The 13,985-nt window shown below is 42.6% G+C and overlaps 1 protein-coding gene across 2 annotated transcripts; it reads right to left on the bottom strand.

Annotated features, from left to right (window-relative positions):
• Window positions 1–1,449: 1,449 nt before the first annotated feature.
• Window positions 1,450–12,349, bottom strand: GDE1 (glycerophosphodiester phosphodiesterase 1). 2 transcript variants are annotated; one of them, XM_077827502.1, is made up of 6 exons: window positions 12,045–12,349; window positions 7,663–7,838; window positions 6,723–6,828; window positions 5,836–5,928; window positions 3,349–3,560; window positions 1,450–2,739 (listed from the first exon to the last, which is right to left on the bottom strand). In XM_077827502.1, the coding sequence occupies exons 1-6, from the start codon at window positions 12,276–12,278 to the stop codon at window positions 2,592–2,594; spliced, it is 969 nt and encodes a 322-aa protein (XP_077683628.1). In that variant the 5' UTR covers window positions 12,279–12,349; the 3' UTR covers window positions 1,450–2,591. The 2 variants fall into 2 exon arrangements, with proteins under 2 accessions (XP_077683628.1, XP_077683629.1); XM_077827503.1 differs by lacking the exon at window positions 5,836–5,928.
• Window positions 12,350–13,985: the final 1,636 nt, after the last annotated feature.

Below are 13,985 nucleotides of genomic sequence, written 5' to 3'. Positions count from 1 at the left end.
TGGGGTTAGGTTACAGCTCAGGATTTATGATACTTACCCATTTAAAAAAAAAAAAGAAAGAAGAAAAAAAAAAAAGACTGAGGGCAAATAAAACATTTACCAAACAGTCAATAAAATGTCAGGACAATCAGAACCAAGCCCCTTCCCAAAGTACCCAGCCAGGTCCAGATCGATGATTAGCAAAACTGTATGATTTTCATGTGTGAAAGTCTGAGCAATTTAAAATGACATTCTACTTTTCTTTTCTTTCCTTCTTTTTTTTTTCTGTTTGGTGTTCTGCAATGTAATTTAAATGAAAATCTAAGATTATAACTGGAATGCAGGGTATTAGTTACCGAGTGTTTGTAACTTAACTTTCATGTGTTTAGGAAATGCTGAATAATAGTATTGTGATTTTTCTGTATTGTAGTTGAAATAAAATCACCAAAACAATTGAAACTGGTGTGATTTTATTGTATTATTTTGACAAAGTATGCAGAATTTTTTGCTGCAGAATTTTGAATATTTTGGCGCAGAATCCCCCCAGGAGTAAGAAGGGATGCCCACATATGAGCTATGAGGTGAAGACTAGCCCAGGAGAAGGGGCTGGACAAAAGAAGGCCAATTGGAAGACTACTGCTAACACAACTCAAACAGTTTGCTTTGGGTGTTGTGAGCTTGGCCATATAAGGGGGCACTGCCCTCTTAAGAAAGGGCGGGATAGCAAAGGGGTATTTCATAGACTCCAGTGAAATAGATAATAAAGAGGGGGTGTCCAGGGACCAAAGCATGCCAGAGACTGTCAGAATAGAGACAGCGGCAATCACTATGGAGCCGGCAGGTAGTCATCCCACACACCCAAGAGGAGGTAGTAAGGAGGTTAACAGATGACTGGGGTGGAGAGGGCCCACACACATAGGAACGAACACTGAAGCAGAGCAAATTATGGTGGGAACTCAAAGCCTGAGGGAGCCCGTGGGGGCAAGTGAAGGAGCAATAGGGGAAGCTAGCAGTAGCAGAGCAAGCCCTGTGAATAGCTGAAGAAGATCTGGAGTTCCAAAAGGAAAAGTTTAGGATTGCCCCGGACGACCAGCATAATTTGTGTCTCCTGGTGGAGGAGACTGAACAAGAGAGGGATGACCTGCGGACACAGCTCAGGGAAATGCAGGGCAGGAGGCCACAACAGCCCTGTGGGTTGTAGGCTGGAGGAACAGAGTATGTGATGGGATGTCCACCCCGCACAGGACTGGAAGGGGTGAAGATGACCAGGCAGGCCAATTAACTCCCCAGGCTTCATCTGCAGGAGGAGCTAAGGAGCAGGGATTCATTAAACCAGGCCCAACTGGGCAGGAACAGGAGGGGCCTCTATAAGCTGAGAGTAGAAGGGGCTACAGGGAGGTAGTCTGCAGTATTCCTGTGAGGAGGAAGGTTGTAGGAAGAAGCCCAGGAAAACAGCAACAAGGGCTAGCCTTGGCTGCATGTTATAGGGTCCCTGGGCTGGAACCCAGTGTAGAGGGCGGGCCTGGGTTCCCCTACCAGCCACTGGGTAGTGACACAGAGCACTGGAGACATCAGACAGACAGCTGGTCTAGGACTGTGATTTCCCTGGAAAGGGAGGAACTGAGTGACCTGGCCGGAGAGCCAAGCCACAAACCAGAAGATGCTGCAGGCTGAGAGAAGATGGGTAGAGCGAGTGCTGAGGAGGGTACAGCACCTGGCAGAGCTACTCCCCATAGTGGCCAGGAGGCTGTGCCATGAGTGGTGTGGGAACCCCATCACAAAGCCCTTCTATCCCTTTATCTGTGTAAACAATTTAGCAGCAACAACAAAACAAAAGAAGTGTTTCAGCTACTGCTTAGCCTATGGCTAACAGCAGCTCCACAGCCTCTGTTTAGGAATAATGATTCAGCTATAGCATCATCAGGAGGAAGAACCTTTCTAACCTCCCTCACCCCTTTTTAAGGTCAAGTTTAAGACTGAAGTAAAAGGAGATACTCAAGTTTACCCACAAGGTTTTAGTGCAGTATTTGCCCAGAACAGAGACACCTATAGTCTCTCCATACTGTAAGAGTACAGAATATCCATCCTTTCCAGCCTGTTAGAGAGTGAAAATACTTCACTTCTACATTAACTGACCATATTGTATTCAAAGTTATGGTATGGGAATACACCTACCATCTGCTCTTAAGATTGCGGTAGAGGTACACCCCACTATTACTTATTTGAGGAGCAGATTGGTTAATTTACAATTTAAAATTAGGCCTTCAAAAGCTGCTGACGACTTAAAATCAAGGGTTACATCAAGTAAAGAAACAGTTTGATTAGATGACTTATAAGCCACCTGCCTGTACTACTGGTTACCAAATCATTTGATCAAAACTGATAGGAGAGGCACGCAACATTTCTCCCCAGCACTAATGCTGATTGTGACTCAGCCTCTGTCTACTAGTGTGACAGAAGGGTTTGCTGTGATTAAAGATCCAATCATACAGTACAAGCAAAAAACCCAACCTATGTAAGCAGCTTCATCTGCATTTTTGGAGCCCTCTGGTGCTGAACTCTGATCTGCCTGAACCAGGATGGCATATTTAAGAGTCCCATACAGCATAAGTCTAATAGTGAGGATCACAGTCCTCTACCAAGCTGTCTGTGATGTAGCTGGTCTCAAGGATGGTCTCATAGTACATTTTTTCTGTAAATGTGTTCACTGTCCAGCCAACCACTTGAACGCCTCGTGAAGACCACTGCCTCACATACTCTCTGTAAAGAACAAAGATGCTGTTAGGAGAACACCAAGACTACCATGAACACAGGCTAAAACAAATAGCTTTCCTATACAATATACATTCTCCACAGCAGGGGTAGTCAATTATTTTTTTTGTAAAGGTCCACATTTCTAGGTTCAAGTATAGTCAAGGTCCAGATGCCAGAAAAAACAGTAATAATGATAATAAGTACTTAAGACTTCTTTGTCTGTTCAAAAACATCTGGAGGTCTGGATTTGGCCTACGGTCTGCCTATTGACTACCTGCTCTGCAGTGACCACATTCCACCTTTCTACAATATCTCTTTACAAACAGGCAACAGCAACAAATTTCCCTCTTTTATTTTAACTTAAGGTGTAGCACTGGGGGTAAAAATATGAATGGGGAGGACAAAGATTATAAATATGAAAAAATAAATTGCATATATTATTGAAGAGGAGACCTGTTTAAAACAGCACACAGTACACTCACTAGAGATTCTGGTGTTCGTGTACATCAGACTCTTCTAAATCATGGTCTCACTTTACCTCTTCCTCCCTATTTTATTACACGATTACCTCTGGATACGTTAGCTCCTCCTGAAAATGTATGTTTCGACACTTACTGTGAAATGTAATTTTTCTGCATGAGGAAAGCTGAAACCCCACACAGGTACCACAAGAAGTTGTGCAAGCTCCAGTCCAGAATGATGTCCATCATCATATATCCATAATGCTTCCAAAAGCAATCAAAACGAGGCTTCCCATCTCCAAAATGACTAAGGCTCCAGGGCCTGTGTGTTAACGCTGTAACAACATTCCTATCAGATTGCCTCATCTGGAAGACCAAGGTGAGAAAGTTGTACTTAGCAGATGATGCCAAATTGCCAGGGCTACACTCTAGATTAGATGGATGGATTTGAATTATTACCTGATTTGCAAACAGGAACATTTGAAGATGAAGGGATGAGAGGCACTAGTTTGTGAATTTGCAGTTCTAGCAGAGTTCTTTTTCCTCCAAGATGTTGTTTAACCTGGTTTTGAAACTATTTATTGTAACCACTTGTATTGTTTCCCTTGGTAATCCCTTTATTGAATAAGTGACACTTATGTTAAGGCTTGAATCCTACATTGCTTGTGCACACAAGACTCCCATTTAAGTCAATGGGAGTTATCTGTGTGCAAGGAAGGTAAGGTAGGGTCCTTAGTCTCAAACTTTGACTTGCTAGAAGCTAATGGTTGACATGCAGATACTGACAAGTGTACAACTTTAGTCTCTGTATAAATACAGCTTAGCATGCTGTTTAGGAGGCTACACAGTTTAGTTGGGGATTGGTCCTGCTTTGAGCACGGGGCTGGACTAGATGACCTCCTGAGGTCCCTTCCAACCCTGATATTCTGTGATTCATCTAGACCAGTTTGTAAATTCTCTAAAGGTTGTTTGACCCAGTGTGTTCTCACTGACTAAGCTGTGTTTAATTAAACAGACTGAACTGTATTGAAAATCACTTCAGCAAATGCCAATTTAACACTACCAAATACAGAGTTTCAAAGAGCAGTTTCTGAAACTTAGTATCTTCAATTTTTCTAATAACTAGGACCTACAGATTGCCACATAATTATAACTGGTCTGTGTTCTATCATTTATTTATTTTATTATACACACAGATGAAATGCAAAGCCTTAATAAAGAATTTTATCTTAATATCCCAAATCATTAATGGAAAGCGGTTTAATAGTTCAAATTTGCCAGTGCATTTATATTAATGCAGTTTCCCCTACACTTACTAAAGAGCCTGTTTCAGGTAATACCTTGTGATGTCATCAGCTGTTACAGAGCAATCCTCTAACCCTAAACCGAGGCCTCACAAGTAAACAGAGGAAACTGAATTTCAGCTATTTAACTTGAGGCTCTTGACTGCTATTAAGTAGCATAAGCCCAACACTGATGTTGTTTTATAAGACCCAAGAAAAGTGTTTTCATGCTATTTAAATGTTTAGACCTGGACGTTTCCTTGCACGGCTTACATCCCAAACATTGCAACATCCTGCTAGTGCAGGAGGTAGAGTGTGAACAAATCTATCTTCACTAGCCAAGCTTAGTGAAGCATGCAAAATAACAAACAGCATAAATGGAAAATGAGGAGTTAGAATTAACTATTTTTTAACTTTAATAAGGTATTAATACAAATAGAAAGTTACTAAAAATCTTAATTAAAAAAAAAACAAACACAAAAAACTGACCCTCATACTTCACACAGGTCCCCATTGTTACCAATCTCTTAGCCAGGGACTTATGCATCAGTGCAGGCATGTTTAATTTCAGCTCCACCCCATCCTGTTGCAGAGCAAGCAGTAAAATGAAATTAACAATACACAAAGCAGTACTAGTATCTTGCTTCAAGTGTGTTGTTAATTTCACTTTACCACTGAGCTTGAAGCAGAAGAATGGATGGAAGGACAGTAAAGCAACAAGGGATTGGGAAGGGGAAGTAGCTGAGACAACGAGATAGCAAAGGAAGAAGCAAGGAAAGTAGGAAAATATGGAACAAAAGGGAAAGACTCAAAGGAGGAGGACAAAAATAGAGAAAAATTCAGGAATGCCTATGATTCTGTAAGGTAAGAAGGGAGGGGAAATAGCTGAGCAAGGGAACCATGCACACGGAGGAAGGGAATGACAAATAATGGGAATTAGGAGACAATTTATTTGAATATATACTAAACTTCTATAATAATCTGACACCGGTGTAATCTGTTAATAGATACCTTGGCACCTCAGTGTCAATATCACTTAGTGTCAATTTTAAGCTAATGAACCTTTACCAGTATAATTCTTAGGGGAGGGGGAGTTATTCAAGATTTATCTAATCAGTATGGAAGGGTCTGACAAGGTGGCAATGGTGAGTGGGGGTATATGAGGATTGAGAATCGAATACCCCAGTCCTCCCCTCATTTCAACACCGACTTTTAAGTGTGTTCTTAATTACTTAAGAATGATCCCCATGTACTCTGGAGTTGCACTTCTCCACAACAGCATACTCATCGTATTACAGTGATTGTGACGTGGTGTACATAAAACTAAAAAAACAAAATAAACCTTTAGGAAGTTTTACCTTATAGACTATCTCTGGTATGAAAGAGCAGACAATGCTACTGTTGTACAAACGAGGATATTCCAGATAGAGGAGTTTTAGGGCATCAACTGCCTATCAATGAAAGATAAATACATAGAAGGTACATTGTAGTTTAAAGAGTTCATTAGGATACAGAAAGACCGCACTAAAGTGCGTTGTTGTTTTTCCTGGGGGGTTGGAATTAGAAAGGGGAAGGAGGAAAGCAGCATTTAAGTTTGTCTACAGCTCAAGGTCCATAGACATTGTTTGTTATGCAACATTCATAGACTGCAGCATAAAAGGATGTACTGTATTTATCATACTGTGCATGCCTCAGGCAGAATGCTTTCAATAGCCAGGAAGTGTGCTAAGAGATACACACCCCTGACAAGATCTATTGCTATAAAACATTTGCAGCATTAACTGTGGTTTGGTTTTGAAAGAAAACTTTTTTTCTATATATCATGTCAGAGAAAAACTATACAGTTTATGAACAAGCCAACCATTACCTACCAAAAGTACCCCATGTCATGATGCTAACTACTACAGACAAGCAGGATAGCCCATCGTGATTTCTCTTCTTCCACACAACTAGGTGGCAGGGAGGACACAGTTATTCATTCACTTAGATTCAGTGCATGCTTGTGACATTACCAGAGCCCAACATGCCAGTGAGCCATGTTCTAATTACGCTTGTCAGCATCCTTGTTCAATGGAATGGAAAGAATAAAGCATGAAAAAGTCGTCTCAGTTTTATAAAACCAAACTTAACTTTCTGCAAAAACAGGCCCAAGACCTCTCTCACTGAAGTTAAAGGGAGTAGTGCCATGGACTTCAATGGGAGCAATCCAATGAAATGGTGAGTGAAGCATTCTTAGCAAAAATACCTGATTTGCATGGCCTTTGACATCGAAGTAGATAATGAGGTTATAATGCATACATTCCATAACGGCTTCTTTCAAAGTTGGTACTTTTTCACCACGGAAATCTCTCCTACAGAAAGGTATGAAAAGTTCAGTGGAACGCACCCAATCCAGGAGAACTCCAAGAACAAAGAGGAAGGAAAGATTCCATTTGAACTGTGCCGAGGTGTAGAGTATATTAAATTAAAAACACCAAATGTATAAACTAATGGAGATCCCTCAAAAAAAAAAAAAAAATCATTCACAGTAACATTTTAGGAGACTTCTTCTTGTACATATTCCAGCAAGTGTATATATTTCTTTGCCTACATTTTGCAAGAATGGAAATAATGAGCACCTTATGTCAAGATCAAAGGTCTTATCTGAGACGTTCTTAGAACTCCAAGTAATTCCTTTCCAACAGTTTAACCCTTATGTTTTAGAAAAAATGAGTCATCCCACCATTCATACAAAGATACAAATGATCATTTAAATAAACAAATCTAATCAAGAGATGTGTCAATAAAATTTACTTTAGAAATAGCTACCCCAGTAAGCTTTGAAAAGTAGCAATAGTCCCAATATATCAAGTGTTTTTCAGATCAAACCCTGTCCTAAAAAGCGTTTGGTCAAGATTAATTTGAGGTTAACACTGCTTATGCATTAGATGTTGGAGAATCTCATCCTTAAAATCAAAATCATTCAGTTCTGCTTCATGGTTCCCACTCCAAGAAGGGGCAAGGAGACAGATTCTGATCTGCTTCCAACATGGGTAGGAGGCACCACGTGTGTGTTAGAAAGTTTCAAGGGGTTTTTAGTCACAGATGGGTCAAAGTCAAATTTTATTTATGATGGTTGTTTTGGTACTGTAGAAACATTTTCAGAAACAAGTAGAAGTACTAGTAGACTGTTGCTGATCATTTACCATAGTCTATGTTTTGCAGATGGATTAAGCTTCCTAATTTCTTCAAACGTAAAGTCACGTAAACTCCCAGACCCATCAGTTGTTCTTTCTACTGTATCATCATGCATTAGAATGGGAATGCCATCTGCAGTGAATTCAAGGTCTAGCTCCACGCCTGTGGCTCCATTCTTAGCTGCCTTTAAAACAAAAAAGAAAGACAAAAACTATTTAAATATAAAGGTGGGTGCTACAATGCTTACTTTGTATTCTAATACAGATGCCAGGCTACTATATTCTCTAAGATTTGTCAGCCCACAAAACACAGTGGGCTTTAGCTAAATTCTTATGAAGATATGTCCTATACTCCAAATGGTAAATTGCTGAGCAAAATACACATGAAGGGAAGGAACTCAACCCTATCTCTACCCCACAGCCAGCTGGTGATGTCCTGGTTACCCATGGCCTAGCCACAGTAAATAAATTAGACGGATTTATCCTATCAGGATAAATTAGTCAGGGCAAAGGATCTTAATTGGGAAGCAGTCCAGGCTTGTGGGAGTTTGGCTGAGTTAAGGTGGAAACCAATTATCTTGGGCCAAGTAACCAAGATATGTAATAGAAGAGAATTTGGCAACTTACTTTTCTACCACGCATAGCAGGCATGACATGGGGCAACTGTTATTAACAGCAGAGGAAAAGGATCCCTCACTGTGGCTTTTTTTCTCCCCTGAAAAAAATTCCTAGTCTATCAAATACCAGGTATTTTAAATATAGACTTCATACCATATTTCTTTCTCTGATGATAGATTGAATTAATCCCTTCATCCAATACAGTATTTGAGATCTTAAACATTTCTATTGTAAAATTAAAATGGAAGAGATTCCCATTCTCCCTCCTTGGGCGGGGGGGAGAGGGGGGAACCCAGCAACTTTGTGAACAAGCTTTATATCATCTGGTAATTTTTACTTGAATTTGAAATAAATTACATAATCTCAGTTTCAAGATAGTGGTGGCAGGGGCATTCTGATTGACATGAAAACAAAGATAAATTTAATCCAATCCCACTTGATTTTATGAAAACAAGAGAATAAAAGTGAGAGTCTAACTTCAGATAATCATATCTGCAAAAAAATTATTTTAATTTATTTGAGACAAGATCAAAACTAGAAAATCGGAACACTGTTTTCAAGATGGACTACTAGATTACAAGTTTTAGCTGCCTGTGGGTAAGTGATTGGAAATTGTACCCTTCTCCACAATACTGGGAGACAGTGGGATCAGTTTCTATTGTACACTTGCAAGTTCATAAAATCAGAGAGCTACCTGGATCTTAATGTTAACTGTACACATACAACTTTTATACAACAGTCATCAAGGAGACGAGGCAAGATTATGATTAAGTAGGAAGGTGGTCCACACAATGAAAAGTTGAATACCCTTGATCTAGAATGATCCTGTTTTATCTTCTTGTTTTATAGTACTTGCCCAATCTTAGGACAGGCCTTAGAGAATTAGAGAATGACTAGCCCAAGACATCCTAAAACTGAATTTTTACAATACAGAGGGTGGAAAGCATGCATAGTTTTTGCTCTTGACTAGTCCATCTTCCCTTCTTTTGCTCATCCCTTTTCTTCCCCATTCCCAGAAAGATATGCCTTTTGTACAGATCTCCTGTTTTCAGCACTTAAATGGTGCTGGGCTTATATTTACAGGATATGGTAGCTCAGTCACAGAGATGTTTTGAGATATTTAGCAAGAAGAGTTTGACTACTGACATTTCCAGAATTTTCTTCCCTTTATCTCCTTGGGGAGAAGTGTAGCCTGAGTAGCTGAACAACACTGACGTTAGAATAGTAAACAGCATCTACCCTGTAATTTCCAAATTCATTCTGTTGTGTACCAAGTTCGCTCTGGAGTGTCTTGGGCAACAGTTGGTTACTATATTTACACAATGATTCACAAGTATGTACATAATAATTCCCCTGTTGTTTCTGTTTGGTTTTAGCTGCTCTACTTAATCACTATGGTTTGTTGATTAGTTTGCACTAATCACTCCCATTTGCTTGCAGTCTTTTATTTGTTTATAACACCTTTAATTGCAATCTTTTGCTTGATTTCAGGCAACAATTTGTTTATGATTTTTAAAAATGGAAAAACAGTAAGTGTTGACATTTTGATTGATGTAGAATTTTACCGCTATGATTTGATTTCTGGTGATGTGTACTCCCTGTAGATATTCCTATAAATAAATTTTGCTATTAAAATTTTAAAACAAAAATATAGTCAGTCATACAGTGTAAGGCCAGAAGGGACCACTAGATCATCTAGTCTGACCACCATATCACAGGCCATCAACAGCACCCACACTAAATCCAGCAATGGAAATGAGACCAAGTAAATGAGACCCACAGGAGATTAAACTATTCTCTGCCACAGGCTGAGGACAGGAGGGACTGAGGTGCATCAGTGCTTGAGGCCACTGCAGTGGCACAGAAATGATTAAATGAGGTACACCCAGATAATCTCAGCAAGTGACCCACATGTTGCAGACGAAAGTAAAAACACCTCAAGGTCGCTGCAGATTTGACCTGGTGGAAAATTCCTTCCTAATCCACATATGTGAATCAGTTAGACCTGAGGCACCTGAGCAAGAACCAGCCAGCTACACATCTGAAAGAGACAGAATACTCAGTGCCAGGTCAGAGCCCTGGCCCACCCTGCCCAGTGTCCAATCTCCAGCTGTGTCCATCCCTGATGCTTCAGAAGGAGGAGATAAACCTCCCAGAATACACTGGGAGGGAAAAATCCCATCCTAGCCACTGGGGGGTTGCTGGCTGAAACCCCAAAGCATGAGTTTTAGGAACATCAGCTGTGCCCGCCACCATCACTTTCCTCCCTTTCATAATTTGACAAGTGAAGATATTCTTTACCGAAGACATTAATACATTTTATAAAATTACCATTTAAGTTGTTGGCATCTCTTTGTTAGAATTATTTGGAATTGGATGTGAAAAAACAAAATTGGATTATTCTGTTCGCTACTATGCCAAACTGATTTAAAAGCAAAAAAAGTAATATAGTTTTTACCACACACCTATTTCTGCTGCTCATAGCTTTCTCAAAGAACAGCCAAGTGAAACCAGACCACTCTTTCAGTTTCTATTATTCAGACCTCTGAGGGAGGGGAGGCAGTGAAACTGACAGGAATTTGGTCCAGTTTAATTTGCTGCTGCTTTGAAAGCAGAGGGGGGAAGTAGAGCTATTTATTCCAAATACGACCCCAAAATTGGAGTTTGTGGAAGTAGCAGAAAGCCCGCCCCGGTACCATTCTGGCAGCAGCTGGGATGGCCCTGCATCTGTTAATGTCATATTGTCCATAATTTTCTGTCTCTCCCCGCCACTGACTATTTCAAGTTGGGAGGCACCTCCAGCTGAGAGGACCCCTAGAACAGTGTTTCCCAAAGGGTGGGTCATGACCCAGTGAGTTGCGATAAAGTTCTCTATGGGTCACAGGGACCTAGGCAAACGTACACTTCTCCCAACCCAGTACGAAGGTGAGGGAAGAGTTTGGAGAATAAGCCCATTATGCACTCACCCCATAACGGGGGCTCCTGTCCTGCAACACTGGGCCCAGCTCCCTGCTATGGGCATTGCAACCTGGTACATGGAGTGGCAATGCCACTTCTGCTTGGCTGACTACCCTGCCAAATACAAGGGGCACTAGGCCACAATGCCACTCACCCAAATTTGGTCCACCTGCTCCTCCTGAGTGGCGCTGTGACCCCATGTGCCAAGTCGCCACGCCGGGGAGCAGGGCCCAGCCCCATGGGACAGGAACTGCCACCACTTCACTCTTCAACCCCCCCACTCCCAGGGCCTCCCCTCCCCGCCAGGCTGGGATTAGGGTTGCAGTGCCAGATTAGAGGGTGTATGTACGTAAAGGTGGGTGGCAAAACGCAGCTGGTGGGTGGCTTTAGTAAAGAGTTTGGGAACCATGGCCCTGGCAGGTACCGCTATGGGAGGAAAGGGGGGCAGGGAAGCCAAGGACTGAGGAAAAGTAGATGGTCCAGGGGGTGAAGAAGAGTAACTCCTAGCACCTAAAGGGACACGGCTCCTGGGGGTCCTGTCCCAAGATTAAGGCAAGGGCCTCAGGGTCAGTTGGGTGGGCCAGGTGATTCCTGGAAGGGGTGGGGTCTCCCAAAGGACAGGGTCCCCACGGAGCAATACCTCTGGGGGCGGGGAGCACTCCTGGGGGCAGGCAGAGCGAGGGGTGCAGCAGGCTCAGTAAGAAGAAGGTAGGGGTGTGCTAGCAGGGGGAGGGGCTCGAGGGGGGCATCCCAGAGGTCCCCCCGGGGGGGGGTGTCCCAGAGGCCCGCGGAGGGGGGGGGTCCCGGTGGCTGACCTGTCTGATGGCCGCCAGCGTGTTCTCGGGCGCGTCGTGCCCGCCGCCGCGGTGGGCGATGCGGGCGGCGGCGCCGCGGGGCTGCAGAATGTGCTGGGCCCGCGGCAGGGAGACGGGCTCCAGGCTGAAGAGCCGCAGCGCCAGGTAGAGGCCGCACGTGAGCAGGCAGGAGAGCACCGGGCTACGGCTCAGCACCAGCAGCGCCCCCAGCAGCGTCGTGAAGGTGCCCAGCATAGCGGCGGGAGAGGGGATGGGGAAACCCCCCTCACGAGCTGCCGGTCCGAGCCAGGGCCTTTACACCGTGATCACACAATCACCCTCACTGCTACCGACCAGCCAATCAGCATCCGGCAATCGATTTCCAACCACCAATCAACCGCCAACGGATCTCCGCCGTCCGCCGGTCAACAGCAGCCATTGGCAATCGCCAGCCAATCACCATCCAGCGCTCGCCACACCTATATCCGTCAGCCAATCCTCAAACACAGTCTGACAGAATCTGGGGGAGAGACGTGGCACTGTCTGATGGTGGCTTGTGTGATCGCACCAGCACTGAGAGACCGTGAGTCTGCTCAGACTCTCCTGGAAGTGTCTAGCGGGGGATGTTCAAAGGGGGAATCTTGCAGCCAACTCCTAATGTTCAATAAATCATAAGTCAAGCATGCCAAAAGAAAACACCAGAACAACTTAAAATCGTGATAAAAAATGCACTTTGGCTTCTTTTTGCCTTCTGTTTCCTGCATCTGTAGGGGGGCACCCTGTTCATGTTTTCAAACTTTCCTCTACTATTGTGAGGGCTAAAAGCTTACTTTTTATACTTAAAAGATGAGATTATCATACAATCATTTGATTTCCGCAGGTGTAGCTTTAAGAGAAACAACAATCTTGAGAGATGGAATAATTCCTATTTGTGCCTTTGAAGAGTCATGATAAAATTCCATTTAATTAGCCATTTATGGATGTCTGGCTAGTATTCTCAGGGTTTGGCCATCAATTTAGTTTATTCTAGGAAAAATATATTGTGGTTGGTATACTTGGATTTTGTAACTTTGGCAATCCAGTGCCTATAATAATTCTGCATTTAGTAACTGGGGTGATGCAGGTGTTTTGCAGTGATGCTGCAGACACTGATACAGTTTTTCTTGGACTATGACTGACTTTGTCATGAGTTTTCATCTTCTCCTGCATCAACAGATGTTGGGAATAGCTCAGGTATTAGTTCAAGTAATGCCTGGCTCATTGAAGCCACAACGTAATCTGCCTAGAGTTGGTCATAATGCTGGCTGTATCCTGACAAAACCAGCCAGACACATATAGGACTGAAATAATTTATGATTAATTAAGTGGTTCAGAAAAGTATTTAAATTTTTTTTGACAAGTTCTGTGTTATTTTAAGATTTAAAAAAGCAGCCTCAGAGAGTTAAAGTAGTACTTAATGTAAGGCTCTTGCTACTAATGATAACTATTAGCCTCTATGCTTACCTCCCCCAATGTTTCTACAAACCTAAGCAGACTTAGCTGAGCTAGTGCAGCAGTTGTGTGTTTTTCAAACCCACCTGCCTCATGCCTGCTTGCTAAACACTTTAGCAGCTGGCTGTACCCAGGGCTGCAGAACAGACAGAAGTGATGACATTTTAGAGAAAGTCTGAGGGCCTGATGACTTGTGTGAAAGGGTAAAACTGGAGTGTGAATGATGTCTCTGTCTGAAGGCTGCATTGACATGTTAACACCATGTCTATCAAAATATCATCTCCTCTCAAATGCACTATGGTGACACCCTACTTGAACTTTACTGTGATGCTGTGAAAGATGGTGATGATTTCAGGACCCTTGAAGTGTTATTAGGACCTTTGCACAGATTCCATTGAAAATCAGCCCAGGGGTGCTGGAACAATTTGCATAGTGGGGGTGCTGAGAGCCATTGACCCACACTTCAAACCT

Source organism: Eretmochelys imbricata, chromosome 10 (assembly GCF_965152235.1).
Source record: "Eretmochelys imbricata isolate rEreImb1 chromosome 10, rEreImb1.hap1, whole genome shotgun sequence".
Classification (NCBI taxonomy): domain Eukaryota; kingdom Metazoa; phylum Chordata; order Testudines; family Cheloniidae; genus Eretmochelys; species Eretmochelys imbricata.
The sequence above is the reverse complement of the archived record's forward strand: the minus strand, read 5'-3'. Positions and strand labels throughout refer to the sequence as shown.

What these genes read in the sequence shown, in the direction of transcription:
- GDE1 (XM_077827502.1), bottom strand. Translation starts at nt 12,278, where the DNA reads ATGCTGGGCACCTTCACGACGCTGCTGGGGGCGCTGCTGGTGCTGAGC. An exon ending in TCTGCAAAACATAGACTATG is followed by an intron (nt 6,829 to 7,662) that starts GTAAATGATCAG and finishes ACCTTTCTGTAG; the next exon opens with GAGAGATTTCCGTGGTGAAA. An exon ending in TACCAGAGATAGTCTATAAG is followed by an intron (nt 3,561 to 5,835) that starts GTAAAACTTCCT and finishes TTGGTCTTCCAG; the next exon opens with ATGAGGCAATCTGATAGGAA.